The sequence below is a fragment of the Syngnathoides biaculeatus genome, chromosome 23, assembly GCF_019802595.1.
Source record: "Syngnathoides biaculeatus isolate LvHL_M chromosome 23, ASM1980259v1, whole genome shotgun sequence".
Lineage (NCBI taxonomy): Eukaryota > Metazoa > Chordata > Actinopteri > Syngnathiformes > Syngnathidae > Syngnathoides > Syngnathoides biaculeatus.
In genome coordinates this window covers 10694759-10722239 of record NC_084662.1, presented here as the reverse complement: position 1 = coordinate 10722239, position 27481 = coordinate 10694759, and the positions used below count along the sequence as shown (strand labels likewise).

General features: G+C 42.5%; 5 protein-coding genes across 7 annotated transcripts; 3 read left to right on the top strand and 2 right to left on the bottom strand.

The window, feature by feature from the left end:
* The first annotated feature begins 35 nt into the window (after nt 1-35).
* Nucleotides 36-11612, top strand: ttc13 (tetratricopeptide repeat domain 13). 2 transcript variants are annotated; one of them, XM_061811757.1, is made up of 23 exons: nt 36-224; nt 848-942; nt 1025-1100; nt 1187-1257; nt 1334-1399; nt 1509-1601; nt 1680-1796; nt 3113-3223; nt 3611-3693; nt 3780-3921; nt 4404-4578; nt 4659-4815; nt 6026-6156; nt 6229-6361; nt 6475-6567; nt 6640-6723; nt 8421-8505; nt 8589-8695; nt 9379-9514; nt 10721-10800; nt 10960-11038; nt 11143-11222; nt 11306-11612. In XM_061811757.1, the coding sequence occupies exons 1-23, from the start codon at nt 50-52 to the stop codon at nt 11418-11420; spliced, it is 2484 nt and encodes an 827-aa protein (XP_061667741.1). In that variant the 5' UTR covers nt 36-49; the 3' UTR covers nt 11421-11612. The 2 variants fall into 2 exon arrangements, with proteins under 2 accessions (XP_061667741.1, XP_061667740.1); XM_061811756.1 differs by having other exon boundaries at nt 8586-8695.
* Nucleotides 11613-12729: 1117 nt separating this feature from the next.
* selenol (selenoprotein L) lies at nt 12730-17085 on the top strand. Its single transcript, XM_061811761.1, has 9 exons — nt 12730-12938; nt 13299-13377; nt 13475-13528; nt 14453-14498; nt 14579-14709; nt 14849-14963; nt 15041-15163; nt 16213-16350; nt 16668-17085. Exons 1-9 carry the CDS (start codon nt 12836-12838, stop codon nt 16932-16934), a joined length of 1056 nt encoding a protein of 351 aa, XP_061667745.1. The 5' UTR covers nt 12730-12835; the 3' UTR covers nt 16935-17085.
* A 293-nt stretch (nt 17086-17378) lies between these two features.
* On the bottom strand, nt 17379-20298 carry LOC133496333 (C-type lectin domain family 11 member A-like). The gene is made up of 5 exons (XM_061811762.1): nt 19870-20298; nt 18734-18848; nt 18553-18660; nt 18394-18477; nt 17379-18267 (listed from the first exon to the last, which is right to left on the bottom strand). Exons 1-5 carry the CDS (start codon nt 20053-20055, stop codon nt 17855-17857), a joined length of 906 nt encoding a protein of 301 aa, XP_061667746.1. The 5' UTR covers nt 20056-20298; the 3' UTR covers nt 17379-17854.
* Nucleotides 20299-21765: 1467 nt separating this feature from the next.
* On the bottom strand, nt 21766-25898 carry c23h1orf198 (chromosome 23 C1orf198 homolog). Its single transcript, XM_061812039.1, has 6 exons — nt 25357-25898; nt 25110-25160; nt 24383-24505; nt 24019-24186; nt 23607-23918; nt 21766-22989 (listed from the first exon to the last, which is right to left on the bottom strand). The coding sequence occupies exons 1-6, from the start codon at nt 25660-25662 to the stop codon at nt 22933-22935; spliced, it is 1017 nt and encodes a 338-aa protein (XP_061668023.1). The 5' UTR covers nt 25663-25898; the 3' UTR covers nt 21766-22932.
* A 190-nt stretch (nt 25899-26088) lies between these two features.
* ost4 (oligosaccharyltransferase complex subunit 4 (non-catalytic)) lies at nt 26089-27421 on the top strand. Of its 2 annotated transcripts, none has more exons than XR_009793784.1 (3): nt 26089-26093; nt 26710-26874; nt 27302-27421. XR_009793784.1 is itself a non-coding variant. In XM_061812040.1 (3 exons), exon 2 carries the CDS (start codon nt 26711-26713, stop codon nt 26822-26824), a length of 114 nt encoding a protein of 37 aa, XP_061668024.1. In that variant the 5' UTR covers nt 26089-26093; nt 26710; the 3' UTR covers nt 26825-26847; nt 27302-27421. The 2 variants fall into 2 exon arrangements, 1 of the variants encoding a protein (XP_061668024.1); XM_061812040.1 differs by having other exon boundaries at nt 26710-26847.
* Nucleotides 27422-27481: the final 60 nt, after the last annotated feature.

Genomic DNA, 27481 nt, shown 5'->3' with positions numbered 1-27481 from the left:
TACCCTCGAAGCGCATGGATTCCCCCCCCCCCCCCCCCCCCATCCAAACATGGACACTGCCAGCCGGGCCGCTGTCGGGATTTTAGTCACGCTGCTTTGCGGTGACCTGTGTCGGGCGGCGGTCACCACCGAATTCTTCTCCACGCTGACGCTTTTCAACAGCGAGCTCCACAAGCACGGGTGCAGCTCGCTTTCCGACTGGGAAGAATACGCGGCGGACTGCGGTAAACTAAAAAAGGGAGAAGGAAAGTTTGATTTTTGAACGCCACGTACTCAACTAGCTAATGCTAACGTACACAAAAAAAAAACTCGTGACGGCGAACGTTTTGACAACCCACGAGCGACCTTATTTTGCCCCTTTTCTGGTGGCTGTCTATTTGAATAGTTCTTTAACAACTGATTTGGCGTGTTAATTTTAAATTATATTGTAAATCAGAATAAAAATACTGTATTGGAAAATCGTAAGTTTCCTGGAGATTCGTTCTAGTTGAATCTTTTAATGTATTTAATTTTACTGGAGGAATTTGTACTAGGCCTTATTTTACTTGTTAAATCATAAACTACTGCCTTTATATCCGACGGATATGGAATTCATTCATTCATTCATTCATTCATTCAAGCTAAGCTAAAGGCTAAGGTGCTAACCAACAAGTGGATATAAGAACCTGTTATGCAGTGGCGGTCCACCTGTTCCCTTTGATTAAAAACAAAAAAGTTATTTTTTGATTGTAGAAATGAAATACTACTACGAAAAACATTTTTAAATATGTTTATACGACGTTATTTCCCCATACTAAAAATAACAGAGCATTAGGGACCTAAATATCTCATCTATGTGTCCTTTCAGAATCATCCATTTTGCAGCTGGACGACCCAGACTGCGAGGAGGGCAGCAACCCGCCCTGCGAGTCGGTCTTTTCGCTCAATGCCGAGAAGATCCTTGTAAGGACACTCGCCGGAGAAATCCATCGCGCAGCGTAAATGCATAATCTGATGCGGAAATGTTTTTTTTGTCAACTCACAGAATCAAGCCAAGCAGTTTATAGAGCAGAAGAAAATCCCCTTCCCGGTCGAAAACGGAAACACCAACGAGGAACTCGGTATGTTATCGTTTTACCAATTATTTGAGACTCTCGCATTCTTGTTTAGCACTTCCATCTTGTGTACTTTTTTTTTTTTTTTTAAGCCATTGGCTACGTATTGATTGGCAGCGGCCTTTATGACGAAGCCATTAAGCACTTCTCCCTCCTTTTGCAGGTACTTCCAAACTTCATAATCTCAAAATTTGAATGTTGCATCATGTCTTTTCTTATTTCCCCCCCTATGTCTGCAGAGTGACCCCGAGCTGGTCAGTGCCATTTATGCCCGAGGGATTGCCTATGGCAAGAAAAGTCATCAGGTGCGTGACAAAAAAGTTTTTAAAAGAGGCCATTTTGTCGATTTTTCTTAGCCATAAAATATGTCAGGCTGAAATGGACTAAGCTTCTGCTCTCTCCTGTGCTAACCAGGACATCAAAAATGCTGACCTGGCGTTGTACGAGCTCGCCAGAGTCATCACGCTGCAGCCCAACTGGCCTGAAGTGTATGAGCAGAGAGCAGAGGTTAGTTGCCTCCTTGACTCGCAGGAACAGCATATTTTACCCCTTCGTTCAGCTACAGTAACAATATAATATGTGTAGATTCTGTCTCCTCTGGGTCGCATCAGCGAGGCTCTGGCAGACCTGACCAAAGCCATCCAGTTGCAGCCGTCGGCTCGACTCTACAGACACAGAGGAACGTTACTCTTCATCTCAGAGGTTTGAAATACTGTATAATACACCCTGTGTATGTGTGTGTTTATATCTGTGGCAGGCCATGCATTTGGTGCGTAGGAACTTGAAAACTGAACTTTTAAATCTTAAAAGAAAGTCTTAGCGCCAATATACTGGTAGTTTGTTACATTGGTTAGTTCTGCTGATTTTGAAGGCCTCGGCCGATTTGAGAGGAAAAATCATAATAGCCAAAAAGTCAAGGCAAACATTGACAAATAATAAGGCAGGACTTTTGGTGAATAAATGAATAAATACATTGGCATGAATTTTAGGTTTTAAATGCAGGTCAGTTCTTTTGGGAGGCCTTGCTAGCAATGTTCCCTCTAAGCTGCGCAACTGTGCACTTGTCGCACATTCTCAGCACAGAGCAAAACAGATCCAGCGCGGTGAACTACAGCTTGACGTGTTTTTTTTTTTTTTTTTTTTTTTTTTTTTTTTTTTAAACACGGCAGCACACTGCCTCTCACAAAGAGCTGGTGCTCTGCCACATCAGGTCACACGCTCTACTTCCTAGTTTACCTGACAGCCCCCCTCCATTTTAAAGGGGTACACTCATAATTACAAAGACCGGGCTATGTGAATAATAGAAGAAAAAATGGTGAAACTGGACAAGATTTTCTCTTTTTTTGAGTGAGAAAGGTCTGGCCTGAAGCCAAAGTAGAAAGTGCAGGATGAGATGGTGTATAATGTTCAAATTTCACCTTGGCACAGCCTGAGTGAGGATGAAAGCACAGACGATACAGTGCACAAAAAGCTAATCCTGTATTTTAAATGTAGGACGCAACATAACATTAACCTTAAAACCGTTTGGGAGCATCATTCAGCTTTCAACATGCATTGCAAAAGACATTTTGCAAGCAATAATTCAGTTTTACACCAAGAAAAACACACGGGGATATCATTGTGTGTTAAAAAACAAATGAAAGCAGGAAGCGACATTTCAACTTATAGTTAATATTTGGCTTGGTGCTTATTTGTATTTTAATGCATCTTTTTTTGTTGACATTTTCAGTGTAAGTTTGCAAAAACACAAAGTTGTTTTTAAAAATGTTTTGATAGGGATGTCATCTGAACCTTATAATGAGCCATGTAACTTCAATGGATGACACAGATCTGACCACAGTGCATACGTCTGATGTTGCTCACAGTGATCAAAGGGGGCGCTCACGGGCTTAGTGTGTTTGCTCAGATGTAAAAAATTAGAGGGAATATTACTTGCTAGCCCTGACTTCTCTCCACTTTTTTTTATGTACAAACAATATTAATGTGTGGTTTTGTGGTGACCACCTCACTTCTACCAGGACTATGTGGCAGCCTCGGAGGACTTCCAGCAGTCTTTGGAGCTGAAGAAGAATCAGCCCATCGCCATGCTCTACAAAGGCCTCACCTTCTTCCACAGAGGCATGCTCAAGGTGATGTCTTTGTCTTTGACACATCTAAATTCATATTTTTACACTCTGGGCGCCGGCATGGGGAATTGCCTCCCCTTAATTGTCCTAATTAAGTTTTTACACCACATTGTTCACCTTGACGGCGTCCTCCTGTGTGGAATGTATTAGAGCAACACTCGGTGTAACATTTATGTCACTGTTTAAAATGGTAAAAGGGTGCGAGTTCACCAAAGTGGAAAGTTTTGGCCTTTAACATTGTTATTCGTGGACAAATCGCTAGACACTGTGGAAGACTGCCTGATATGGAGCATTTGCAGATCTGTAAATGATATTTTCCAAAACAGAAGCATTAATTAAAGATAAAAATGCAACCTAATCCTTCAATCCTGTCCTCTGTTGTATGCTTAGGAGGCCATAGAGACATTCAAAGAGGCGCTGAAACTAAAGTCCGACTTCATAGATGCTTACAAGAGCTTAGGACAAGCCTACAGGTACACCAGTTTCCCGTTTTCCTTCCACACACGCTTCTCGACCCTTGTTTCACTCTTGTCTTCCTCCCTTCCCCCCTCCCTCGCAGAGAGCTGGGCGACTTTGAGGCGGCGATGGAAAGCTTCCAGAAGGCCCTCATGCTGAACCAGAACCACATCCAGTCCCTGCAGCTCCGAGGCATGATGCTTTACCACCACGGCTCCCTCCAGGAAGCCATCGGCAACTTCAAGGTGGGCCCACAACTTGAAAGTGCCCGTATTTACAAAAATATAATATGTATAAATGCCTCGTCAACTGTGCATTAGATGATCTGATGAATGTTTTCACACAGTTGTCCATTTTCTGGAATATTCTATCAGTACGTAATAGAAAATAGCAATAATGGACGAGTAATTGTTACCCCTCCTAAATAGGTTATTAATAGCCTATAGATGCAACAAAATGAAGCATTATTTTTGTATTTGCCAAGGCGATAGACCGTCTGACTTACTGAAACTCCTTCCCTTACCGCAACATAGTTCCTTGCCATCAAGAGCCTGCCAAAGCAATAGTTTAATATTCGACATGCCTTTGGCCTGACCACAAAAACTTTGCGTGGGTGAGTAAATAACGGACAACCGGTTCCTTAGAAAAATCCACAACTCTGTCCACTGTACCCCATATTTGTCACCTCACTTCCACAAGAAGATGTTGAATGTTGTTTTCCTTTCAGAGGTGTCTGCAGCTGGAGCCATACAACGAGGTGTGCCAGTACATGAAAGGCCTGAGTCACGTGGCCATGGGGCAGTTCTACGAGGGCATCAAAGCGCAGACCAAAGTCATGCTCAACGACCCGTTGCTGGGACAGAAGGCCAGCTCGGAGTACCTCAAAGTCAAATACCTCCGAGGTGGGCTCCGTCAACGCGTCAGTCTGATGTTCCAGATAATTCTGCGCAACACTCGAGGGATTTTTGTCTCGCTCAACCAGAGTACTCCCGCTACCTGCACTCCCACCTGGACGTCCCGGTCGCTGAGTACAACGTGGACCAGGACTTGCCTGGAAACTTCAAGAATCACTGGGCTAAGAATTTGCCCTTTCTCATCGAAGACTACGAGGAGCAACCTGGTCTACAGCCGCATATCAAGTATGTGTTTGTCTCAGCCTCGAGGAACCTACAAATGGGACTATGAAACCATTTGGAGGGGTGGGAAGAACAGAACATTTAGATTCAGATCCACATTTACTTTGGTTTCCCAGTAATTATACAAGTCTTAATGGCCACATTCCTTGGTTTAAATCCACCAAGTTTTTGATCCTTTAATCTGTTATTGGTTGAAAAAATGATATATATGTAGTCCCCCTAGTGTTTTGACTCTGACATTACATAACTATGTTAATTAAGTAAAATATGTGCCAGGACTGTTAGGAAAACCATGAAGTTGAATGTTAAAATGTCACAAATGACAAGTTGGTAAAGTAGCGGACTACAGATGCTCAAAGTTGAGATCCTTAGGCCGCTGATTCAATTCTGGCTCGGAGAATGGTTTTCAGAATTTTCAATCTTCACAAAAATTAGAAATAAAAAAAATATCCCATGTACCGTAATTCCCGGCCTATATACCACGACTTTTTTCACATGCTTTCAATCCTGCGGTTTATGCGGTGATGTGGCAAATGTGTGCATTTTTTTCTAATGGGCGGAAGGGGACACTCGAGTGGAAAAGGTAAGAGTGAGACTGGTGGAATATGTGTGCCGAGGAAGTGACTTTTACCGGAGATATATATATATATATATATATATATATATAATATATATATATATATATATATATATTTTTTTTTACCAGTCCTGTTGGGGCTGTGCAAGCATCTGCGCTAGCGTGTTGCTGCTGTGTTACTGCCGTGTCTCAGTGATTTTTACCGGTTATGTTTTTTTTTTTTTTTAACTGGCCCTGTTAGCGCCCCGCTAGCGTGTTGCTACTGGGTAGCTGCTGCGGCTCTTTATCTATTTATTTATTTAAATTTTTTTTTTTTACACCCCTGTTTGTGCTACCGTGTTGTTCTATGTTAAGCTAAACTAAGGTATTTAAAGTTTGAAAACTCTTTCTGTGTACCGTCTTTGTAAATATCTCGTGTTTGAATGTGGAGACTTGCGGATTTTACACAGTTGCGGCTTATGTATCTACCAAATGGCATTTCCTTTCCAAATGTACTGGGTGAGGCTTATAATCAGGTGCGCTCTGTAGGCAGGAAATTACGGTACTCATCTAAATCTACCAATTATCTCTAGAAATTGCCCTAGGTGAACGTAACTAATGTTGTGATCGGGCGGCTACTTCTCCTCGTCCTTGCAGGGATGTGTTGTCGCAGAACTTCGAGTCCTACGACAGCGACGTCCAGAAGCTCATCTGCACAGCCGACCAACTAGGAGCTCTGATGCAGTACGACACGCCCGGCTTCTTACCCAACATGAGGATACACAGAGGTGCCCAAAATGACTTTGAGCAACACTTCAGTAGTGGCATTTAAAAAAAATAATAGAAATTGCTGTGTGTAGCCATGGGCCTGGCGACACTCGAGGTGATGCAGGCCATGCAGCGCACGTGGAGCAACGCCAAAGTGCGCGTCAACGGGAAGACCCGGCCAATGCAGTGGAGGGACATGTTTGACATCGCCGTCAAGTGGAGGAGGTAGGCAGTCTCTGTGAGGTTTTGATCATGTTTGAATGTCAGAAAGAAATCCATCCAGAGACTGTTCTGTAGTGAGCTGGAGCCTTATCTTTCTCTTTTCTAAATGTCTGTAGGATCGCCGATCCCGACCAGCCAGTTCTGTGGTTAGACCAGATGCCTGCCAGAAGTCTGAGCCGTGGGTTCAACAACCACATCAACCTCATCAGGTGACTTGAAAGACTTACTGTCATCCCCTTTTGTTCTTCAAATGACGTTTTCCTCCACCATTTTATCGTCAGGGGCCAGATTATCAACATCAGATACCTGGCCTACTTTGACAACATCCTGGACTTCATCAAAGACAGAATCCTTGTCTACCACGGGTGCGTGCTCACAGCTTTTGTTCCCTTTTGCGCTGTTTTTTTTCCCCCTCATCTTGAGTATAGATTGACATTTTATTTTTTTAACATGAAAACGCAAGACAATGAATCACTTATCACTAGTTTTACGTGTTTTGAAAAAGTGTGGGAAGAAGTCCAAACTGTGGAAATCCCACCCATTCTGCACTATAAAAAATTAACATGATAATCATAGATACACACGTATTTGCCTAGATAAAGGAACTAAGCAATACCCAAAACCCTGTCATTCAGTACCAAATAATAATACCTTCAAGAATAAATAAGTGAACACCTGGTGACTGTCACACCTTTAATTTCGTTCTGTGCTTTTGAAATACGAGTGTATATATACACGTTGTGCCCTTGCCCATTCACGGCGCCTCATATTTGCGGATTTTGTTCCCCATTTTTTATTTTTTTCATGTACTGTGTTTTTACGATTGTAGAGGTCTTAAATTCTCTTAACTAGTCAAAGCGCCAGATTAGACAGGGCACTCACTCATAGTGTCACATCGAAACTATAATCATCACACCACAGCAAACAGAATAGCATAACCAGCAAATAATAAAAAAATAAAACAATGGCTTAAGAAATGATTGACATAAAACATGGACTTTAAACACTTACCTTAATTCCCGGCCTACAGAGCGCACCTGGTTACAGGCCTCACCGAGTACGTTTGTAAAGGAAATACCATTTGGTACATACACACGCCGCAGCTATGTAAAAGCCACAAGTGCCCACATTGAAACAGGAGATATTTACAAAGACGGTACACAGAAAGAGTTTAACGCTAGTGCTAATGCTAGCGAAACACTACAGCTAGCGCCACGCTAACACTAACAGGGCTTGTTAAAATACAATTTACTGGTAAATATCACCGAGGCACGACAGTAACACAGCACCAATACGCTAGCACAGTGCTAACACTAGGGCAGAGCTAACAGGGCCAGTAAAAGTCACTTCCTACGCACATCTATTCCACCGGTCTCATTCTTACCTTTCCCACTCGAGTGCCCTCTTGCGGCTGTTACAAAAAAAATAAGATGCATCACCGCATAAACCGCAGGATTGAAAGAGTGTGAAAAGAGTTGTGACTTGTAGGCCGGAAATTATGGTATTTACATGTTTACGACATCGTCAGTAACAACCTGCCAACGCAGGCAATGTAAGCTTCTTCTGCTTACAGATATAAAAGCAGTTCTTCCTCTTTTCCTTGGGAGCACCATCATATGGTGGGTTACATACACACTAAAACATGTGCTAGCAGTGTGTACTATAAGTGTACTACATTGGACAAGTCATACAGCAATTGTGCACATAAGATATGATGTCCATTTCGGAGTAAATTTAAGACTTTTAAGTGTTGCAAAAGTATGGTATGGTACATATCATACATAGTTATATTCATACTGAATCCAATATTTGTGGATTTTCGTTATTCGCGTGTAAAGAACCTATGAGGTTTAAATTGTTTCATGGTTAAACATTGCTTTAACTGTCCATTCAACTATGCAAGTTTCACCACTCTTGAATTTTGATGTCTTATTTCCCTGAGTTAGAATCCCCCTCTCTATCTCAATTTGTTATTATTAACTTTGTATATGATTTATTGGAATTTTTGGAATGTTACTTGACTCAATCTGCAAATTAACATTTATTTTTACATTTACCCCAGGGCGTACAACCCCAAAGGTGTGGGAGAAGTCCGCCAAGCCCTGGAGAATGTGAACAAAGTGGAGGATCTCCTCCCTATAATGAAGGTAAAGATGAACCGACGGAAACGGCGGACACAGCAACGCTCTCGTCATGCGTTTGCAGCTCATCTGTTTATTTCCTGAAGCAGTTTAACAGTAAAACCAGAGACGGCTTCACAGTCAACTCCAAAGTGCCCAGCATAAAAGATCCGGGGAAGGAGTATGACGGCTTCACTATCACCATCACGGGAGACAGGTAACCGGTCTGCCTACTTTCTTTGACAGAGTTGATTTATTATTGCACTGATGAAATATATGTTATTGTGCGTCAGATTTGATTATTATTATTGTCAACACACACTTTTTTTTTTTTGTTATTCTAAAGGAATTCAATCTTCAAAAGAGTAACAAAATTCAGGATATTTAAGCGGACAATTTTCCACATTCCAAAAAGTCCCACACTTTTGGAACACTTTTCCACATAAAAAAAAAAAAAAAAAATCAATTCAAGTGAACACGACATTCAACATCAACAATAACAACAACAAAAAAATCCAAATATTTCCCGGACCAAATTGAAACCGTTCAGCCAATTCCGATATTCTCAGGAACTATTTTCCGCATTCAAATGATTCCCAAAATTACACACGTTTGACAATACAATTCCCAAATTACCGATTCATAGCCTTCCATATTTCTTGACCGATTCAAACCGTTCCACCTTTGGGAGCTTTTGAACCACTGTATTGATCACGCTCCCAAAATTCTCAAATGAATCAAGATTCATCTTGACTGATTCAAATCATCCCGATTCAATTCCCACATTATACATTTGAACAACTCCTTGAATTTGACAATTCAGGTAATTCAACAGCATTTGTGTTGGGCATCATCAGCTGTCAGTATTCTGTCATTGTAGTTCTTTTTGCCGTTTTCCAGGGTGGGCAACATGCTGTTCTCGGTGGAGACGCAGACAACGGAGGAGCGCACGCAGCAGTACCAGTCGGAGATCGAGGCCATCTACCGGGAGTTGACCGCCAAAGGCAAGGTCTTCATGCTCTCCAATGAGTTTGCGGTACGTTCCATAGAAGAAAACAGTAGCAAGAAGCATCGCCGCTGCCTTATGAGAAATTAGAAGGGGGGAAAAAAAAACTCGTTACTTGAGAGCTCAGGAATACACGCGTAGTTTGACAAATCCCCTTTATTTCTCAAATCAGTCTTTCCAAACTTTTACTGAACCAAGGCACACATTTTACATTGGGAAAAAAATAACACTGCACAACATTTCAGATGTTTTTGTTTCTACAGTGTAACTTGGAGTAGTGTAGAAAGTCGTAGTCAAATTCCATCCATCCATTTTCTTAGCCGCTTACCCATTCACTGCTGCCCTCTAGCGGTAGGAGCGCTACAATGCCGCAACCTGCACACGATTGGCAATTTAGGACGTGTGAGATCGAGCGACTTTTTAAGACTACTCCAACGACACCCCCCACCCCGCCCCTCCACACAAAAACACACAAAATATCTGGCAAAGAGTGTAATAAAGAGTGGAAACTTTTGATGACGTTTGAAAAGTGACTCAAATGCTAAGACGCGATTTTATCTCTCAAAATTCTTTCGGAAACCTTGTTTTAATTGAGCATATCCACCCATTTTCTTAGCTGCTTATCGTCACAAGGGGCCACGGGGAGTGCCGGAGCCCATCCCAGGTGTCAACGGGCAGGAGGCGGGGTACACCCTGAACTGGTCGCCAGCCAATCCGCAGTGCAGATAGAGACTAACAGCCGCACTCACAATCACACCTAGGGGCAATTTAGAGTGTCCGATTAATGTTTTTGGGAGGTGGGAGGTGGGAGGAAACCGGAGTGTGCAGAGAAAACTCACGCAAGCACGGGGAGACCATGCAAACTCCACTCAGGCGGGTCCGGGATCGAACCCGGGTTCTCAGTGAAGTGTGAAGGCAAAGCTTTGCCAGCTGAGTCACCGTGCCGCCCCTGTTTTCAATAAAATAGTACTAATACAGTATTTGTAAACAAATCCACCTTTTGCCTGAAGCTAGCTGGGATAGGCTCCAGTTTTCCCGTGACCCTCATGAGGATAAGCGCCTTGGATAATGGATGGATAGTAAACAGCATGGTTGCTGAGCCCTCATCTCGTTTGACCCTCTGTGGAGGGTTTGCACTCAATTCAGCAATGTGAAAGCAAAATGTAGTTTATGGATTCTTTTTTTGTTGTTGTTGTTGTTTTTCCATCGAACCATGGCAGACTTTGCTCTTTTCAGGACGCCGACGCCGTGTGCAACCTGATCCTGTCGCTGGTTTACTACTTCTGCAACCTCATGCCGCTCTCGAGAGGCTCCAGGTAATCATCTACCGACGTCTACTAAATCCTGTTCAAAAAGAAATCGATTTAGTAACTTAAATTGCACATGGGTGAGCACGCAACAGTCGCACCAACTCAGCCAAATTATTAAGTGTTACTCATTGAGTGTGGCGTTTGTGCGCGCGCGTGCGTTCGCAGCGTGGTGGCCTACTCGGTCATGATGGGCGCCGTGATGGCCAGCGGAAATGAGGTCAGCGGTCGGATCCCCAAAGGAAAGGTAACGGACCCTGAACGTGAAACACCTGTTGATCAGTGGAAATTTTGAAATGTAAAAAAAAAAAAAAACATTTAATTACTGGGTTCTACTCGTTTTGTTCCTAGCTGGTGGACTTTGAGGCCATGACGACGGCCAGTCCTGACAGCTTCAGTAAAACGGCGAGGAGCTGGATGCACTTTAAAAGGTGAGACGAGCTCTCATCGTGTATTCGAAGCATCATAATGAAGCAAAATTCATTCATATTCACGTGGTTTTCTTCTCCTTAAGTTTACCCTCTTGGTACCAGAGTCTGCCCTCTGTGGCCGAGACCTTCCCGTCCATCAGAACCATGATCGAAGTCCTCAACGCAGACTCGTTGACACAATGTTCCAAAAAGTCTTAGCACAAGCCACACGCGCACAAGAGTTTAGTTCACGAAAAGTCTTAAATTGACGGAACAAAAACAAATGGACTCACTGAGGTAATCAAGACAAATAGTGAAACCACTAACGTGGATCATAACATGGATTCTCATGGCCATAAAAAAAGAAATGACTACTGGCATTTGTGAAACATTAAAAGAAGAGTCATGTGGCATTTTTTTTTTTTTTTAAATGAGTGATTATCAAGTTAGAACGTCTGCCTCACGGTTATGAGGACCTCGGTTCAAATCCCGACCCTCCCTGTGTGGAGTTTGCATGTTCTCTACGAGCACTCCGGTTTACTCCCACATCCCAAAAACATGCATTAATTGGAGACTTTAAATTGACCATAGGTGTGATTGTGAGTGTGGCTGTTTGTCTCTTATCTGCTCTGCAATTGGCTGGCAACCAGTTCAGGGTGTACGCTGGACCTCCTGCCCCCAGATAGCTGGGATTGGCTCCAGCGCTCACGTGACCCTCGTGAGGTAAGCAGCTGAGAAAATGGATGGATGGTTTTTACAGCACATCCAATTGGAAAAAACGCAGTATTTGAGCTGAATGTCCCACGGAAACACTTGCACAAGTGACTTCACGTAAATGAAGAAAAAGCACACAGGTAAAGCACATACCGGTAATTACAATATAATTGTAAATTTGTTTTTACATTTTTGAAATAAAATGTAAAAAAAATTGGGGGGGTGTAAGCAAAAATAAAGAAATTAAATTGGAGATCCTTTTTTTTTCTTGTTTTTTGAATCGTAACTGTATGCAAACATATGTTGGCTGTAGATGTCTATCTTGGAGAATTTTAGGATGAATTGGTCGTCACGGATACATTGAAAAACATTTTTGTATTTGGACAACTAAACTCGGGATTATCAAATGAGGTTAAAAAAAAATTCTGATACTTTTTTTCACATGGTGTTCTACTTGAGAGAAGCTTTTTCAATTCTTAAAAAAAAAATCTGATCGAACAAAAAATTTCTTACTATTTTAGATGAACATTTGTGAATTAACATTTTGATCTGTTTCCTAACAGTTCCTTTGTGTGTGTGTGTTTTTTTTTTTTTTTTTTTTTTTTTACCTCTTAAAATTGCTGTTTCAACTCAAAAATCATTACTCGTAGTCTTCCATTCTTATTTTCATGTCACTTAGTTTCAATTTTGATTAAATTCGTTTTAAGGATATTTGAGTAGATGTTTTCCACCCGATAATAAATTGACCTTAGTTGAGTGAAGTAGGGTTAAAATGCAACTATCCTTCTCACCAATAGGGGTCGCCAAATCCCGCCGTGATCCACGTTGGTCACACGGTTTCCCGGAAGTGCTCTTCTTCCTGTTTGGCGTTAAATCGAGTGTGTAAAGTGCGGATCAAAGTACTGTTCCGTACCCCGGGAATGGAGGAAGACGTGTCCCCAGAGGAGCGCCTCACTGCAGCCTTGAAGCAGCTCGTCATCTTTGGCAAATCGCTGTTGGAGCAGGCCAAGGAAGATGCTCAGAGTAGGACAAACAAAAGTGTTTTTTACTCATTAAATGTACGACGAATCAGGAAACGTTTGGGTGCCACCCATGTTGCGTTGTCAGTCACAAACGAGCAAATTTAGCTCTCAAAATCCGAATACGATTGAAAGGTGGCAGAATCTCGAAAAAACAACGACATTGTACAAACTGAGTATTATTTTAGTTGAAAGGTTCGTTAAAAGCAGCCCTTAATTCAATTTATGATCATAATTTTCGAAGAAATTCTTTTTAAAAAGTTGCTAGCTTCTGCGTGGTTTATAGCGTGGGTAATTGCTGCATTTCTGTGGGTTTCGCCATTAACATATTCAAATAAATCAAGTTTTCTTTTTTCTTTTAAAGCGTCCATGGAGGACTTTGTCCCATACAAAATTGCCACTCTGCTGGGCCTGATTGCGGCCGGAGCAGATTTCTACAAAAGGTGACGTTCATTCTCTGTTGTGCTAAAAAAAAAAAAAAAAAAAAATTAATCAGTAAGTTTTATAAATTTAACAGTGTGTTTTCTTACTTTTGCACAGCATCGGAGTGAAGAAGAAAAGCGATGCCGAGGCCACCTGGCAGAAGTTGTATGGGTAAATTTGAACAAACAAAGCAAAGGTCACAGACTGTCGCAGATTACCAGTTCCAGGTTAAATTGTCACCATGATAACATTTTTATGAACTCTAAAAGGTGGTATGCTTTGGAGGAGGTTTCACAATTTAAGAATTCTCAGGGGTCTCAAGAACATATGTGGCATGCTTTCGTCAAAAATATCACAACGAGCAAGAATTAGAAAAACTTGCACAGCACATTTCCGACAAATGGTGAAATTAGCTTGTTTTCACGTCGGTTCTGTAACAAATAACTGATATGAATGTCAAAAGAAATTAACCACTGTCATTCCAGCAAAATAATGTCAGTTTATCATTTGAAGATGCCTGACATAATGACATATTAAAAAGTGTTCTTGGAATTCATATCAAATGTAAATATATTAATTTGTGTTTTCTATTTTTTATTTAAAAAAAATAGTAAAATATTCACCTATCTCTGGTATTATGGCTGTGAAATGATAAAAATCTTTAACCGCCTCATATTTACACATGAAATTTATGAACTAGTTTTGGAGTCAGAAATCAAGGGTAATGGGTTTATCCAACTATTCTTGTTTGGTAACACAAAAAAAATGCTTCTAATAGCTCAACGTTATCATTTATGACGTGACAATTTGAAATTTTGGTACAGATTTGAACAAAAACAATCACGGAAGTTGATACACGTGATTTGCCTCCCCGGGGCACATAAAATCATGCGGCAGGCCAGATCTGGCCCCCGGGCCTTGTGTTTGACACCTGTGCTTTGAATGTTCTCTTTACTGAATTTGGAAAAGTTTGATTTAGATTTTTTTTTAAGACATTTTGCACAAAATCCCAAATGTGTTGCACTTTGAAGATTCAAATATCTTTTAAGTAATCAATAGATCAAAGAGGTGATTGATTTATTTGTCTTTTTATAGCCACGCGGGAGTGAGGGAACAAGTGGAGGAGCTCCTCGAGCTCCAGGTTCGTACGCAGAAATGTGCGTCAGTTCTGTCCGACCGGTTCTGCCTGAACGTCGCTTGCGTGTGTACGTGTATGGACAGATCCAATGGGACTCCTTCCTAGAGCACGTCGATCGAAGTCTTCAGTCGTCTAATGCTCCCGTGACGACCGGAGGACAAACAGCGGACATCTTTAGCACCGAAACTTTGTTGACCGATGGACGCACTGGAAAGTGAGTACGCTCGCCTTCATTTCAAGACACTTGGGAGAGTTTTCCCCACCCCTAAAGGAAAAAAAAAAAAAGTCTAAAAAGGCCTAGGAATGTCGTTTGTTGTTTATTTAGGCTTTGTGTGTGTATGTTGTGTTTGAAGGAGTGTCAATCTGGATCAGTACCGTTCCCCGGGTCAGAAGCTTCTGCTGGTCCTCATCAGGCACTTTGGATGACTGCCGTGACGCGACCATGTGGCCGAGCTGGAGGGCAACAAGGTTGGTTGCACCAAATAAAAATCACCCCCATAAATGAGACATTTGATGTTTTCAACACGCTTTCTTGCGGCGTACAGGCTGCCCTGGAGGCTCGGTCCGTGAAGGTCGTGGTAGTGTCCTTTGGAGCACTGGAGGGGGCCCGTTTATGGTTGCAGCAGACGGGATGCACCTTGAACTTGGTGCTGGATCCGCACAGGAAGGTTTGCAAACCATACCAAATCATCACTACTGGAACTTAATTACAGTTAGGGGTGGGTGATTTAATCTATTTTTATTGATTCATTAGAATTTATTTGGCAGTACTTTTTTTTTTTTTTTTTTTTTTTTTTTTTTTTTTAAATATGATCTCTGTAATGTAATGCATGACTGCACCGCTTCCACTAACATGGCAGGCGAACAGAGGGGAGCAATTTTACAAAATCACTTTCAGCGTTTCCCGTTTAACAATTTTGTCGCTATACAGTGATGCCTCGGTTCTCGATCACAATCCGCTCCAGAAAACAGTTCGAGAAGAGATTTGTTCAAAAACCGAATCGACGTTTCCCATTACAAGAAATAGAGAAAGAAATTATGCGTTCCAAGCCTAAAGAGTTGGGCTTTTTAAAGCATTTTTTTTTTAGCTTTTCCTGATAATAAACTGCATTGTAGAAATACATGTATAGTTTAAATACTTTGTCATAAAATAAAGAAATATATTTATTTTTTCCTTAAAATGTATGCTTTAGTAGTAGAGTACGCTAGGCTCGGAGCGCATTGCCGTATCTGTAGCGACTCGCCCCCCAGCCTTGTAAAGTTTTTTTCTTAACAAAAGTGCAGAATAACTTTAAACAAGCAACTTGCCTTCTTTGGAACCATGATTGGGGGTTAATACAAGAACAAAACTCGTCGTGGGTGGGTCAGCTGCTTGCGCCGCGCGCATTATTTCCGTGTTTTTTTCGGCGGCGCGGGAATTCACAACAAAGCGTGTCGTGTGTCAGCTGGTCTGGCGGCCCGCAATATGTTATTTCCGGGATTTGTCGGGGGCGTTCGAGTACCGATTTTCGTTTGAAAACAAAAGCAACAAAAATTTCGTAAACCGGTTTGTTCGAAAACGGGGATGTTTGAGAACCAAGGCTTTACTGTGCATAGCAACTTTTCCAATGAACTGAACTGAAATGTGATCTTATTGGGGAATAAAAGGGCTTTATTTTAAGACCGTTACATGGCCAAGGACCTAATTCCATGTAAGCTGTTGTCTTATTGGTGTTAGATCTACAGGATCTTTGGACTGATCTCGTCCTGCGCTAAAGTCATGAATTTCGACTCCATGCTGCGGTATTCTGAGTACCAAGCATCTGACAGAGCGTTCCCCGAATTCCCCATGCACATGTTGGAGGACATCTACCAGGTATTGATGACCCTAGCAGAGTTTTTTTTTTTTTTTTTTTTTCTTTTCCGGGTTTTATCCAACATTTGTAGTAGTTAGCCAGCTAGCTTTGGGTTGGAGTTGGCCTCAATTAGCCTGTTAGCGACTAAATGTAGCCCACTGTTATGCTAGGCTAGTTAGTTTTAGTAAACCAGATCAGTTATCCAGGTCAGTGGATTTTGTCATTTGTCTTGTTTCTTCTGTTCATCTTGCTTGGGAAAGTAAGTACTACTACTAGCCAGTTTGGTATTGTTACCCAGGTGACGTTAAATTCTAAAAATGAATACATTTTTTCCCAGATGGGAGGTGACTTTCTGATTAGCGACACCGACAAAGTCCTCCTGTCCCACCCGAGCATGTATCCGATGGACCGACCCACGCTGGGTGAAATCCTGCAGTCGGCCTCCGGCTCCATCCAGTTAGCGGCGCAGGAGGTTAGCGGCAGCGACGCCCCGTCGCACGCTGATGACGTCACGCCTCCCACTCACGGTAACGTGAAGAGGTGCGACCGATGCAAAGCTGCGCGGAGCGGCCGCCCGCTTATCACTGTTAGGTCCTTGCTGTAAATTGGACATTGAACGCTTACGGAAACCCATATGAGCATTTATTCCATATACTTGATCTGGAATACCATAGGTATATATTTTATATACCATTATGCTCTTTGTCCTCACTAGTAAGGAAAACAATGTGACAAATAAGACACAGTTCTACTTGTGTGCTTTAGTATTCCTACCTGCACGCTACATTTTTTTTTCTAGTAAAGGCAAATTGAAATGGTACATGGACCAGCCGGATATTAAGAATCATGAATACATTAAAACCGCTTTCCATAAACAATACAGTACCACCCTTAGTTGAATTTGGCGCCTCTCTGTGGCCATAAAATGTAATACAGTTTGTAAGACTAGAGGAGGACTTTGTCCAAAATTTGTATGGATAATAAACCCTCCAATCTGAAGTAATATTATGATTAGATATATATTGGACTTTAATTAAAAAAAAAAGTAAATTAAAGAACATTTTCTAAATCTGGATATGTGCCAGCTTTCATAGCCAGACCCGTAAGAAAGATCCTTAACCCCGCCCCGTGACATCACCGGTGCTTAGGATTCCAGACCATTCTTTCTAGCTAGACCAAGGTGCCGACTTCTTGTGCCCCAAAAGTGTAACAACAATGACAAAACGCACCCAAATTTGTCGTTCTTCCTCCAGTGGGGTGATTTAAAGACTCGATTCCTGTCTTAGTAAAAAGCGAACAGCAGCAGAATGAAAATCATTAACAGTTTACTTCCAATAAAATTTATGTATGCGTACAAAAAAAATGTGATGCTAGTATGATTGTTTTCAGTTGGAGGTGTCAGAACTCATTTTGAAATGTTTGTGTTTGCCGTCGTATTTGTAAGGCAAGGCCCACAGAGTAGTGACCTCGGTGACTGCCTATTTGTGTACAGTTTTTGGTTAAAATGGAGATCTGGGAATTGATCTAAAGCGCCACCCTGTCATCAAACTCGCACACGTAGTTCATGGCCCTGTCACAGTAGTGGTCCCACCATTCGCCGTCGTCCGACGCCATGGCCACGCAGTTCTCGCGCTTGCCGCCGTCCGGCTGGCCGGACAGGAAGTGCCTGCGCCACTGGAAGTAGGAGACGGGCGTGCCGTCGTCGAAGACGTACACGCCCTCGGTCGACAGGTCGTTGACGCCGAGCCACACGGGCCAATTGCCCGGTTGGAAGAAGGACTTGACGTAATCGGCCAGCGCCTCCTGCTCGCGGCGGTCTCGTGGCATGGCCATGCGACCCCCGCGTTCCAGGCACTTTGTGGACGCACCGGCGTAGTCCTCCTGGTTGTTGTACACCAGGTAGCATTTGTAGCCCACCCGCTGGCCCTTCTGGCACCCTGATAGGTCCGCAACAATTGATATTTGTGTTCATTTTCACGCGGAGGCCATTTTGTCTCGAGCAGCTATAACACCTAAGCTCTCATTGGTCTGGGAAAAACAACAACGTAAAAAAAAAAATGTACCTTCCAATCTTCCGGTCTCTTTGCGGTTGTCTTTGCTGTGCTGGTAGACTTCCCGGATTCTGTCCTCCAGCTCCGCCACCTTGGCTGCCATTTTGGAAATGAGAGAACGTGAGAGGAACTAGAAATTGGCGCAGGGTTAGCATTAGCGTGACTTGGTACCATCCATCCTGGACAGACGCGCCATAAGCTGGGCCACAGTGACATCCAGGGTGTAGTGGCCCACGTTGAGACTGTGGATGGCCCGGTCCATCCCAGCCAGTCTGGACACTGCAGAAGGAGATGTGGTGCTACTCTTGTTTATGTGACAAAATTAGCAACTATTTGTGGCGTGAGCGCGTACAAACGTAGTTGTAGGAGGTTTCAAAGTCCGATGCCGTGTTGGTGGGCTCCAGTTCCGACGCCGGAAGAATGTCTGGGACATCTCCTCGTGACTTTTTCGCATCTGCAAGAGACGCCTGATGCAACAAAAACCACAATATTCAAGTCATATTGGTTCAAAAATAATTACTGTATAAATAGCGAGCAAGCACGGGTCACTGTGCTAGTTCTAGTCAACAGTCTACCTTCAGCTAGCTTTAAGCTAGCGAGTTCCCTTTAGACCACAGGTGTCAAACTCAAGGCCCCGGGGGCCACATTCGGCCCGCCGCATGATTTTATGTGGCCCGCGGATGCAAACCATGTGTATCAACTTCTGTGATTTTTGTTCAAATCTGTCCCAAAATTTCAAATTGTCAAGTCATAAATGATAACATTTAGCTATTAAAAGCATTTTTGTGTGACCAAACAATAATACAGTAGTTGGAAAACTCATTACCCTTGATTTCTGATTCTAAAAGTAGTTCATAAATTTCACGTGTAAATATGGTGAGGCAGTTAAAGATTTTTATGGTTTCACAGTCATAGTTAGCGAGATAGTCTTAGCAAAACAGAATACTTTAGTTTACTATTTTGGGACAATTAGCCACTTAGCTATATTGTCAAGAGTCCTATCATATTTATTGCATTAATATAGCATTCTGACCCCTAAAATTGCATACTAATCATTATATAATTATAATAATGTATTCATTTCATTTTTTGCCCATTTTATTTGAATTTATTTTTTGTTTTTTGTCTAGTTTGATTTTAACTTTTATTTAACCTTTATGTTTTCTTTCCCCCCCAATATTTTTAGAATTTACCTAATGACCTTTTGTCCATCTGTTTTAGTTTCAAAAGCAAGATGTTTAACCTTGGCGTAATTCTGTTCTAAAATGTGTTACCAATATTATCCATCAACGATGTCATTGCTCCCGAGAACAGATACGCCATCCAGCAAATAGACTTCTCATGGCGTCCTACTTTTAGGTCTGCACTTTTCGCCACTTTTTTTTTTTTTTTTTTTACAAAGCCAGTGACATCGTTACATTTAGTTATTTTTTTTAATGCTAAGCTCAATAATAATAATAATAATAAAAACTCAAATATAATCCTGACCTGCGTCGGTTGCGGCGTTCCGGCGGGAACGCACCATCCCACCGAGCACAAACACAGCAGAGCGAGCGACCTGGCGACCAGTCCCATTTTCAAGCTCCCGACTCCTGAAAGAAGCAGCAAAAAAAAAAAAAAAGTCCCAGTTCTCTCCTCCCTTCCTCTCCTGCTTAAGGCCTCCCACAGACACATGCCCCAGCAAGAATACTGGAAAAAAAATGATATAGCCAATTATTTTATCTTAATTTAGCTGTATGCACATACATCGGCTGTTAGGTTGTCATAGCTTTCGTTGACCTTTCGATCTCGTTCCTTTTTTCTTTTGAATTTTGATGATGAGCACGGTTCATGTCCATAAACTTGTATTTTTGTTTTGAACGTGTCCTACATTCACTCATAACGTACAATTACGACTTAAAAAGCACAGACGTGATCGTACACGTGCCAGTTAAAAGGCCGCAAGACTCTTGCAAGTGTCTCCAGGAGCCAAATGTCCCCCCCCCCCCCCCCCCCTACTTTCTAAACCACTTGAGTGCACATTTTCATGTAAACTAACATCGAAATGACTTTGACGCTTTGGTTGGTTTCTCGATTTCCGACGAGCAAATTACAAGCCCCGGAACCACCAAACCGGATCCCGTCCACGACGACGACCTCGCTTCTGAAACTGATGGAAACTGCTGCCATGTCAAAGCCAAGACGTAAGCAGAGCTGTTTGATATTATATTGATAAGGAAAACATCACTCTGTAAAACGGTAATCTATAGTAAAAGCTGGGGAGTCATTTGTCAGCTAGTTTTGCGTGGGTTTCCTCCGGGCACTCCGGTTTCCTCCCACATCCCCAAAACACGTGACATTAATTGGACACTCTAAATTTGCCCCAAGGTGTGATTGCGAGTGCGACTGTTGTCTGTCTCCATGTGCCCTGCGATTGGCTGGCAACCAGTTCAGGGTGTACCCCGCCACCTGCCCGTTGGCAGCTGGGATAGGCTCCAGTGCTCATCGTGACCCTTGTGAGGATAAGCGGTAAAGAAAATTGATGGATGTGAAGTTCTAGGACACAAATCACCTTTACAATACAACCTTATTTAAGACAAATGTGTTTCCACAAACTTCATTTTACGCCCGTACAGCATTTAAAATATTGCATCCGCTGTTTGCAACGACGGCAATTTCACACAGGATTATTTCTGTTAATAATTTCCCACGGGAAAGTTTTCAAACCACTCCCGCTCCCACCCACCGGTTCGAATCGAAAACAAACCGCCGCTACGTCTCATCCACGCCGCGGTTTAAAAGCGTGACAGCTTGTTCCTTGGCTGTTCATCGTTAAACTGAATATTTGCAGACTGTCAACTCGGAATGATACAAATAATTTTAACCGCGTCGCAATTTGTGATTGAACGTCTGGTGGAAGAAGGCGACTATTCAGACTGTTGTAGGCGTTGGCAGGAGGCAGCAGATTCGGACAGAGGCACCTCAGTTCAGCCGGGTACACGCACACACACACACAGGCGCGGGGTCCATAATTTATGTTGATTTTGATTGGAGCTGCTCATTCTCAGAAGGAGGCCGATTTTACAGTAAGTGGAAATGGAGATGGCGGAACAGTGGATCCAGTGGTGAGCATGCCCCCCAACCCCCAGTTCTGAGGTCAGATGCACAGTCAGGCCTTGCTTTGTGGACCTGGCACAGGCTCCCTCCCACGTTCCAAAAACATGCATGTTAACTTTATTGCAGACTCTGGATTGTCCATCCTTTTATGATGTCTCAGAATGAATCTCTCGTGGGCCTAGTACCATACCAACAAGACTAACAAAAACACAAGACCCCTAAAATACAAGCACTTCAAAATTTACGTGTTTAGTTTTTTTTTTTTTTAAGTACTATTGACAGTAAAAACTCAAAAGCCGACTTTTTCGGACTTTCCTTTATTGTAATGTGTGACTTCAAAATCACGGCGTACAAGTCAAGCACACGTGCGCGGTGGTCCCGTAAACCGTCGCGTTAGCCGAGTCAGTAAAATACTTCTCGTGGCATTTTGGACACAACACCGCCATTAAAAAAAGGTGTGTTGTGTATCACAGGGAGCGCACACGTAAAAAAAGATGCAAAATGAGCATGTGACGTGATGCTAACGCACGTGATTGGTCAGCACAAGGCTACAAAAGTACCTGATAAATACTCATCCTAGAACTATGTAACATTAAGATGAGGGCTAAAAATATTTTAAAAAATACATTATTAGGCTGTTGCCATGCCTGTTTGCTGTACTCTAATATTTTGACCCCCATTTAGAAATATTTTTGTCTCAGGATTTCTTTGGATAAAATAAATTGGTCACAGAAGTACAAAGGTCGTTAGCATCAAGCTAACGAACAACAAAAGCTCTACAGCGTTTTACATAGACTAGCTAGAAGCAATTGTTACACGCTAATTATTGCTAATTTTTAAACAAGATAAATTAAGTTGTCGCAGTGTTTTTACTTTTTACGTTTTTGCACATCCAAGAGAAAAGCGCTCTACAAATCAAAATGGCAGGCAGGCTAGCGGTGGCACTTGCTAATGCCAATCAAGCTAACTCAGGGATTCCCAACCACTGTACTGAGAGAAATTAATCAGATTTCACTTAGTTGGTCGGAAAATCATTCATAAATCTTTGTTCGTCTACCTTTGCTTGCAACATATAGTGACAAGAATAATTCAGTTCTTTCCCGCTAGATGCTAAAAGCTACAATGAATTTGTAACAAACAGAATAATAGATGTGTTCAACAGATCTTGCACCACGTAAATTTGTGATTAAAGAGATTAGACCATTTAAGTATATATTTTGTGACGCCACCCTCCCAATGTAAAACATGTAGCTTGGTACAATAAATGGTTGGGAAGCTAGCTGAGCTAACAGATAATTGATGCAATTGTCGTGGGAAAGGTCCGGTAAAGGAGTCGAGAGGACAGGCAGTGTTTTGGCAAGACGGAAATAAAACGGGGCGCGCGATTGGATGAAGGAAATGTCATTGGTGGCGTGGTGGTGATGTCATCCAACGGCCCCGCCTTCCATGCTGGGTTTACCAGTTGTCCAGGAAGTCAAATCCTGTCTTCAGGATGTTGGTGCTGCTGTTAAACTGCAAGGAGAAGATGTTTTATTGGGCGATTGGATTCCTGTCACACTATTACCATAATAAAAGCTTTATTTTATAGCACTTTTCATGGGACCCAAGTCTGATCAACAGTAACTCATAGGGGTAATTACAATGTTATTAATGTAATTACAAAAGTAGCTAGCGCTGGCTGGCTTTACTAGAGGGCAGCAGCGTGATGGAACATTCAAGTAAAGGTCCTACAAAAGCAGACTGCTTAACTAAAGGAGATTCGGTTTAAAGCTAACTCGGGAATCTAATGTTGGAAGCAAATACTCAACGCAACATCGTAAACTAACATTGGCGCTAACTTCAGAAGCTAACTGTGGGCTTCCTTACCTGTAACCTCAGATGTAACATAGGAAGGCAACTTCAGAGCTAAGCTAACAATGAAGCAAACAAAGTAAAGTTAGAAGCTAACATTGGAGGAACCGTCAGAAGCAAATGTTGGAAGCTAACAGCATTCATATTGATAGCTACCTTTGGAATCTTACATAGAAGCTAATGTTGAAAGCTAATCCCGTCGCTAAATTGGAAGCTAACTTGGGTCATTCTTAGCGCAAACGCAAAAAAAGCAAATGATTTCTTTCTTTCGAGCTCACCTGGGAAAAGGCAGGACTTCCGGGCGAGTCGTCGTCCTCTTTTTCCTTGTTGCCGGGGGGAGCGGGGCTCTTGGCGAGGGGGCTGGGGGTGGGGAACACCTCGTCCACCGTGTAACTGACAACCGGCAGAGTGCTCTGCGAGCGCTCCCAGCCCGCCCCCGAGACTCTGAGCGGAGCGACGGGGCTCGGCGAAATGGAGATGGCGACGGGAGGTTGCGGGGCCGGAGGCTTGGGCGCTCGCTGCTTAACCGGCTTGGGCAGCGCCGGCGGGTGAGGGTCCGACTCCGGCTCTTTGGAGGAGAAAGACGTCTCCTGCGGAGAAGGTCAAGCGCTATTCTTAATAAGGCTAAAATTGGTCAAAAGCAGATTCTACCCCACTCCCCCACCCCACCCCTGGCAGCAAACGTCTCACCTGGCGCAGGTACGAGGGCAGCGGCTTCTCTCCTTTCTCCAGAGACTTGATCTGGCTGGGCGTCAGCGACTGGAAATCCGCTTTCTCACCCTCCAGTCGTGACCGCTCGGCGCTGATCTTCCAGAACGCCGACTCCTCCTCCGGACGCCGGCTCTCGCTCGCCGACAACTTGGGTTGAATACAAATAAAAAATTAGAAAATGGATTTTATATTCTTGTTGCAGCTCGGGTGCGCTAGGGAATTCAGCGAGTTTCGGCGATTAATTCAAAGTTATTTTTCCAACATCCATTTTCAGTGAAGAAAAAAAAATGTAATTTTGTAAATGTAAACAAACACAGAAACCACCACGAGGCAAAAAGCACACCTTGGCTCCAGTTACACTCTTGCCAAGCTGGGTGGAGTGAGGGGTCCTTGCGGGTTTGGCGTCCCCCTGGGAGACGGACACTTCCTGGTCGGGGGCCGGTGTCAGGCTAAATTCCATCTGGCTCTGAAATACGGCGACATAGTTTTAGGCAAAAACCGCGCAGCGTTGAGTCAAATTAATTGTAAATTCTCCGCTGCTTTTATTTTGATGTGCACAGAAGGGGGGGGGGGTACGGTGCAGTTTGCCATGGTAATGATTTGGGAGTCCCATTAAGAAAGACTACCGGTAATATGTCATATAATGTCAGCACATGTTAAAAATATAGAAAACTATTCAAGACAGTATTTTATTTTTTTGGAGGGGGAAGAGGGAGTGTAAATGTTAATTAAATACTGATTTTAATGTGTAGATGAGTCATTTTAATGCAACTAATTTATAAATGTTTGTTTTCAAATGTTAGTATTTATTTACATTTTATTTCCCAACATATTTCACTATAAGGAGCTTTTTATTAAAGCAATAATAATAAGATAACCTAACCTACCATTCAAGATCAGATTAACTTTAGCTCTAATAGTCAGCATGCATTTTAAATTCATTGTTAAATTTCATTACACATTCCCAACACCCCTCATGTTTTATTATTAGTCAATATAAACAAATACACGAGGTGTAAAATATGAAATATACAGTAATCATACACATATTCATTATTGATGATGTTTACCTTGGTTTCCCATGAGAAGGGAGCCGAATGTTCATCTTGCCATGAAATATCCTGAACATAAAAAGATAAAGACACTAGTTCACATGTCAACTCCATGTTTTATAGTTTATAGAATATTTAGGTCTGGGCTACAAATTATAATAACACATTAAGACTGTTGGGTGGCTAACAGTTAGCATAATAACTCGCAGGCGTTTGGCCTAAAAGAGATCTGCTTTAAATTTCCATGGCGACATTTTGCAGGCACCTCTTCCCCGAAATGGACGATCTTCTGTCCGGTCTGGATGAGTAGCTTGGGGTAGCAGACCACCTCGTCCCGGTCTACCCGGTGCATGGCGTATCGGGCTCGGATGTGCGGATCCATCAACCAGTTGTCGATGGCGTTGTCCTGCTCCTGCGGCGACATTTTGTCCCACGTCGAGCCGTGCTTGTTTTTGATTTTCTCTCGCTCCAGCATGATCTTCTTGGCCATGGAGTTGATCGAAGAGAAGTATTGGAATTTCTTTTCTTCCATGTTGTGGGCTTCGAGCCCCGCGACCGACGCGGCCGCCATCTTGGCTGTCTTCCAGCTGTTTTTTTTGTTGTGGCAAGGAAAAACGTCAAGGAGAAGGCGGGGCGTGAAAGATTCAGGGGCCTCGCGTGAATTAAGCCGTTTCCCCGCTTCGAAAAGAATCTGGTGGCAGTTTTAGGAGGAAAATGCAAACATCTAGGTTCCAAAGCAAAAGTGAATAACCATACTCACATCTAGAAAATATGTGTGCCAACATTTACGACTTTTTGAGATTCGAGCCGTTTTTACGCCGCACAATCAAACAGTCGTGTCATAAATGTATTAGATTTACGAGTGTAACGGAATGCGTCGTGCTTTTACGTGACGTGTCCTTCCGCTTAAACCGGAAGGGGCTGAATCGCTCCTCTCGAATTGTGGCTTCAACAGAATCACCACATTTTTTCAACAACAAAAAAATCTATTAAAAACCTAACGTAAGTAGTTGCATTACTCAAAAAAAATAATAATACAACCTTACTTTTTTCTCTTTTGGTCCGAGTTTTGACGTCTGCATTGTTGTTGTTTTGGCTAATTTTTAGCTAGCGAGCTAAGCTAACATGTTTTGCTTTAAATCTCGCAAATGTATACTTTTATACGACTACGTCATTGAGAACAACTAAGATGAGATGTGTATGGCTGCACGCATTCACGGCAACAGGGTTATTTTCACATTTCCATGTAATAAAATTAGGACTTATATACTTTATTTTGGGAGTCACTGATAAAGAAGTGGTTCACACGCCTGACTTTTGTCCAGGTTGTGAGTGTGGAATCGAGAAATGAAATATCAATTTATAGCGAGAGGACGCCGAGCCCCTCCCTAGCTTGTTTCAGTTTTTCCTTCCTACCTATATCCATCCATTATCCAAACCGCATATCCTCACAAGGGTCGCAGGAGTGCCAGCGCTTATCCCAGCTAGCTTCGGGTTCCTACTTTCCATCCTTCACTTTCTTAAATAATTTTAAAAGTGTGTATCTACTTTTGGTGCGGCTTGTACATTGACATGTGCTTTCTGTGACCATTACATTTTTCATCATTTTATACGACAGAATGGTGACAGACGTGCAGTTGGCCATTTTTGCCAACATGCTCGGCGTGTCCCTGTTCCTGCTGGTGGTGCTGTACCACTACGTGGCTGTCAACAACCCAAAGAAGCAGGACTAGGAAACAATTTGGGCCTTTGCCAGGTGAGCGGAATCTCACCAGACTTAAATGTAAGAAAGGACACCGGATAAGTTCGGTAACATTCATGCACACAAAAGGCTGATATCACAGAAATGTAAGGTTCACTGATGAGATGAAATGGAGGTCAAAGTGTAGCGAAATGGTGTGAAGTCAAGTATGGAATTATCAAATCATATAACATTATGCCCCCAAACAATTATAACACATTATTGTAGTAACTGGGAATGTGTGATTACTTTTGAGCCCCTGAAAATGTTAACACTCAAGATCCAAAGGTTACCACATCCTTAACAGGATGGAGGCAGTGTTTTGCCACTTTATTAATTTGTATTAATGGGATGGGTCCACTGGTGTATTGTATTGGTGCATTAAAATGGAAGTACTTTACTACTCAAAAGTTATATGAAGGAGAAAAACTCAAAATGAAATGGCATCAATTGTTTTTTCACTCCACAGATGGAAATCACCACCATCACCCGGGAAACATAAACATCTTCCCCCAAATGATTTCCTAGAGCTTGTGCATTGTGTGCAGTACTTTAAAAAAAAAAAAAATCAATAAAATATGCCATGAAATTTTGTTTCCTCTCATTCTGTAATGATTTTACAGTGTTACCTAACTTTTAAGCAAAGGCA

Excerpts from the sequence above, each read along its gene's own strand:
- ttc13 (XM_061811756.1), top strand. The coding sequence starts at position 50 with ATGGACACTGCCAGCCGGGCCGCTGTCGGGATTTTAGTCACGCTGCTT. Across the intron at positions 1,400-1,508 it reads ATGGCAAGAAAAGTCATCAG|GACATCAAAAATGCTGACCT; the intron begins GTGCGTGACAAA and ends TGTGCTAACCAG. Across the intron at positions 4,816-6,025 it reads GGTCTACAGCCGCATATCAA|GGATGTGTTGTCGCAGAACT; the intron begins GTATGTGTTTGT and ends TCGTCCTTGCAG.
- LOC133496333 (XM_061811762.1), bottom strand. The coding sequence starts at position 20,055 with ATGTGTCTGTGGGAGGCCTTAAGCAGGAGAGGAAGGGAGGAGAGAACT. Across the intron at positions 18,849-19,869 it reads GAACGCCGCAACCGACGCAG|GCGTCTCTTGCAGATGCGAA; the intron begins GTCAGGATTATA and ends TTGTTGCATCAG. Across the intron at positions 18,478-18,552 it reads GCGTCTGTCCAGGATGGATG|CCAAGGTGGCGGAGCTGGAG; the intron begins GTACCAAGTCAC and ends CCAAAATGGCAG.
- c23h1orf198 (XM_061812039.1), bottom strand. The coding sequence starts at position 25,662 with ATGGCGGCCGCGTCGGTCGCGGGGCTCGAAGCCCACAACATGGAAGAA. Across the intron at positions 25,161-25,356 it reads TCGTCCATTTCGGGGAAGAG|GATATTTCATGGCAAGATGA; the intron begins GTGCCTGCAAAA and ends TTTTATGTTCAG. Across the intron at positions 24,506-25,109 it reads CCTTCTCATGGGAAACCAAG|AGCCAGATGGAATTTAGCCT; the intron begins GTAAACATCATC and ends GCCGTATTTCAG.
- ost4 (XM_061812040.1), top strand. The coding sequence starts at position 26,711 with ATGGTGACAGACGTGCAGTTGGCCATTTTTGCCAACATGCTCGGCGTG.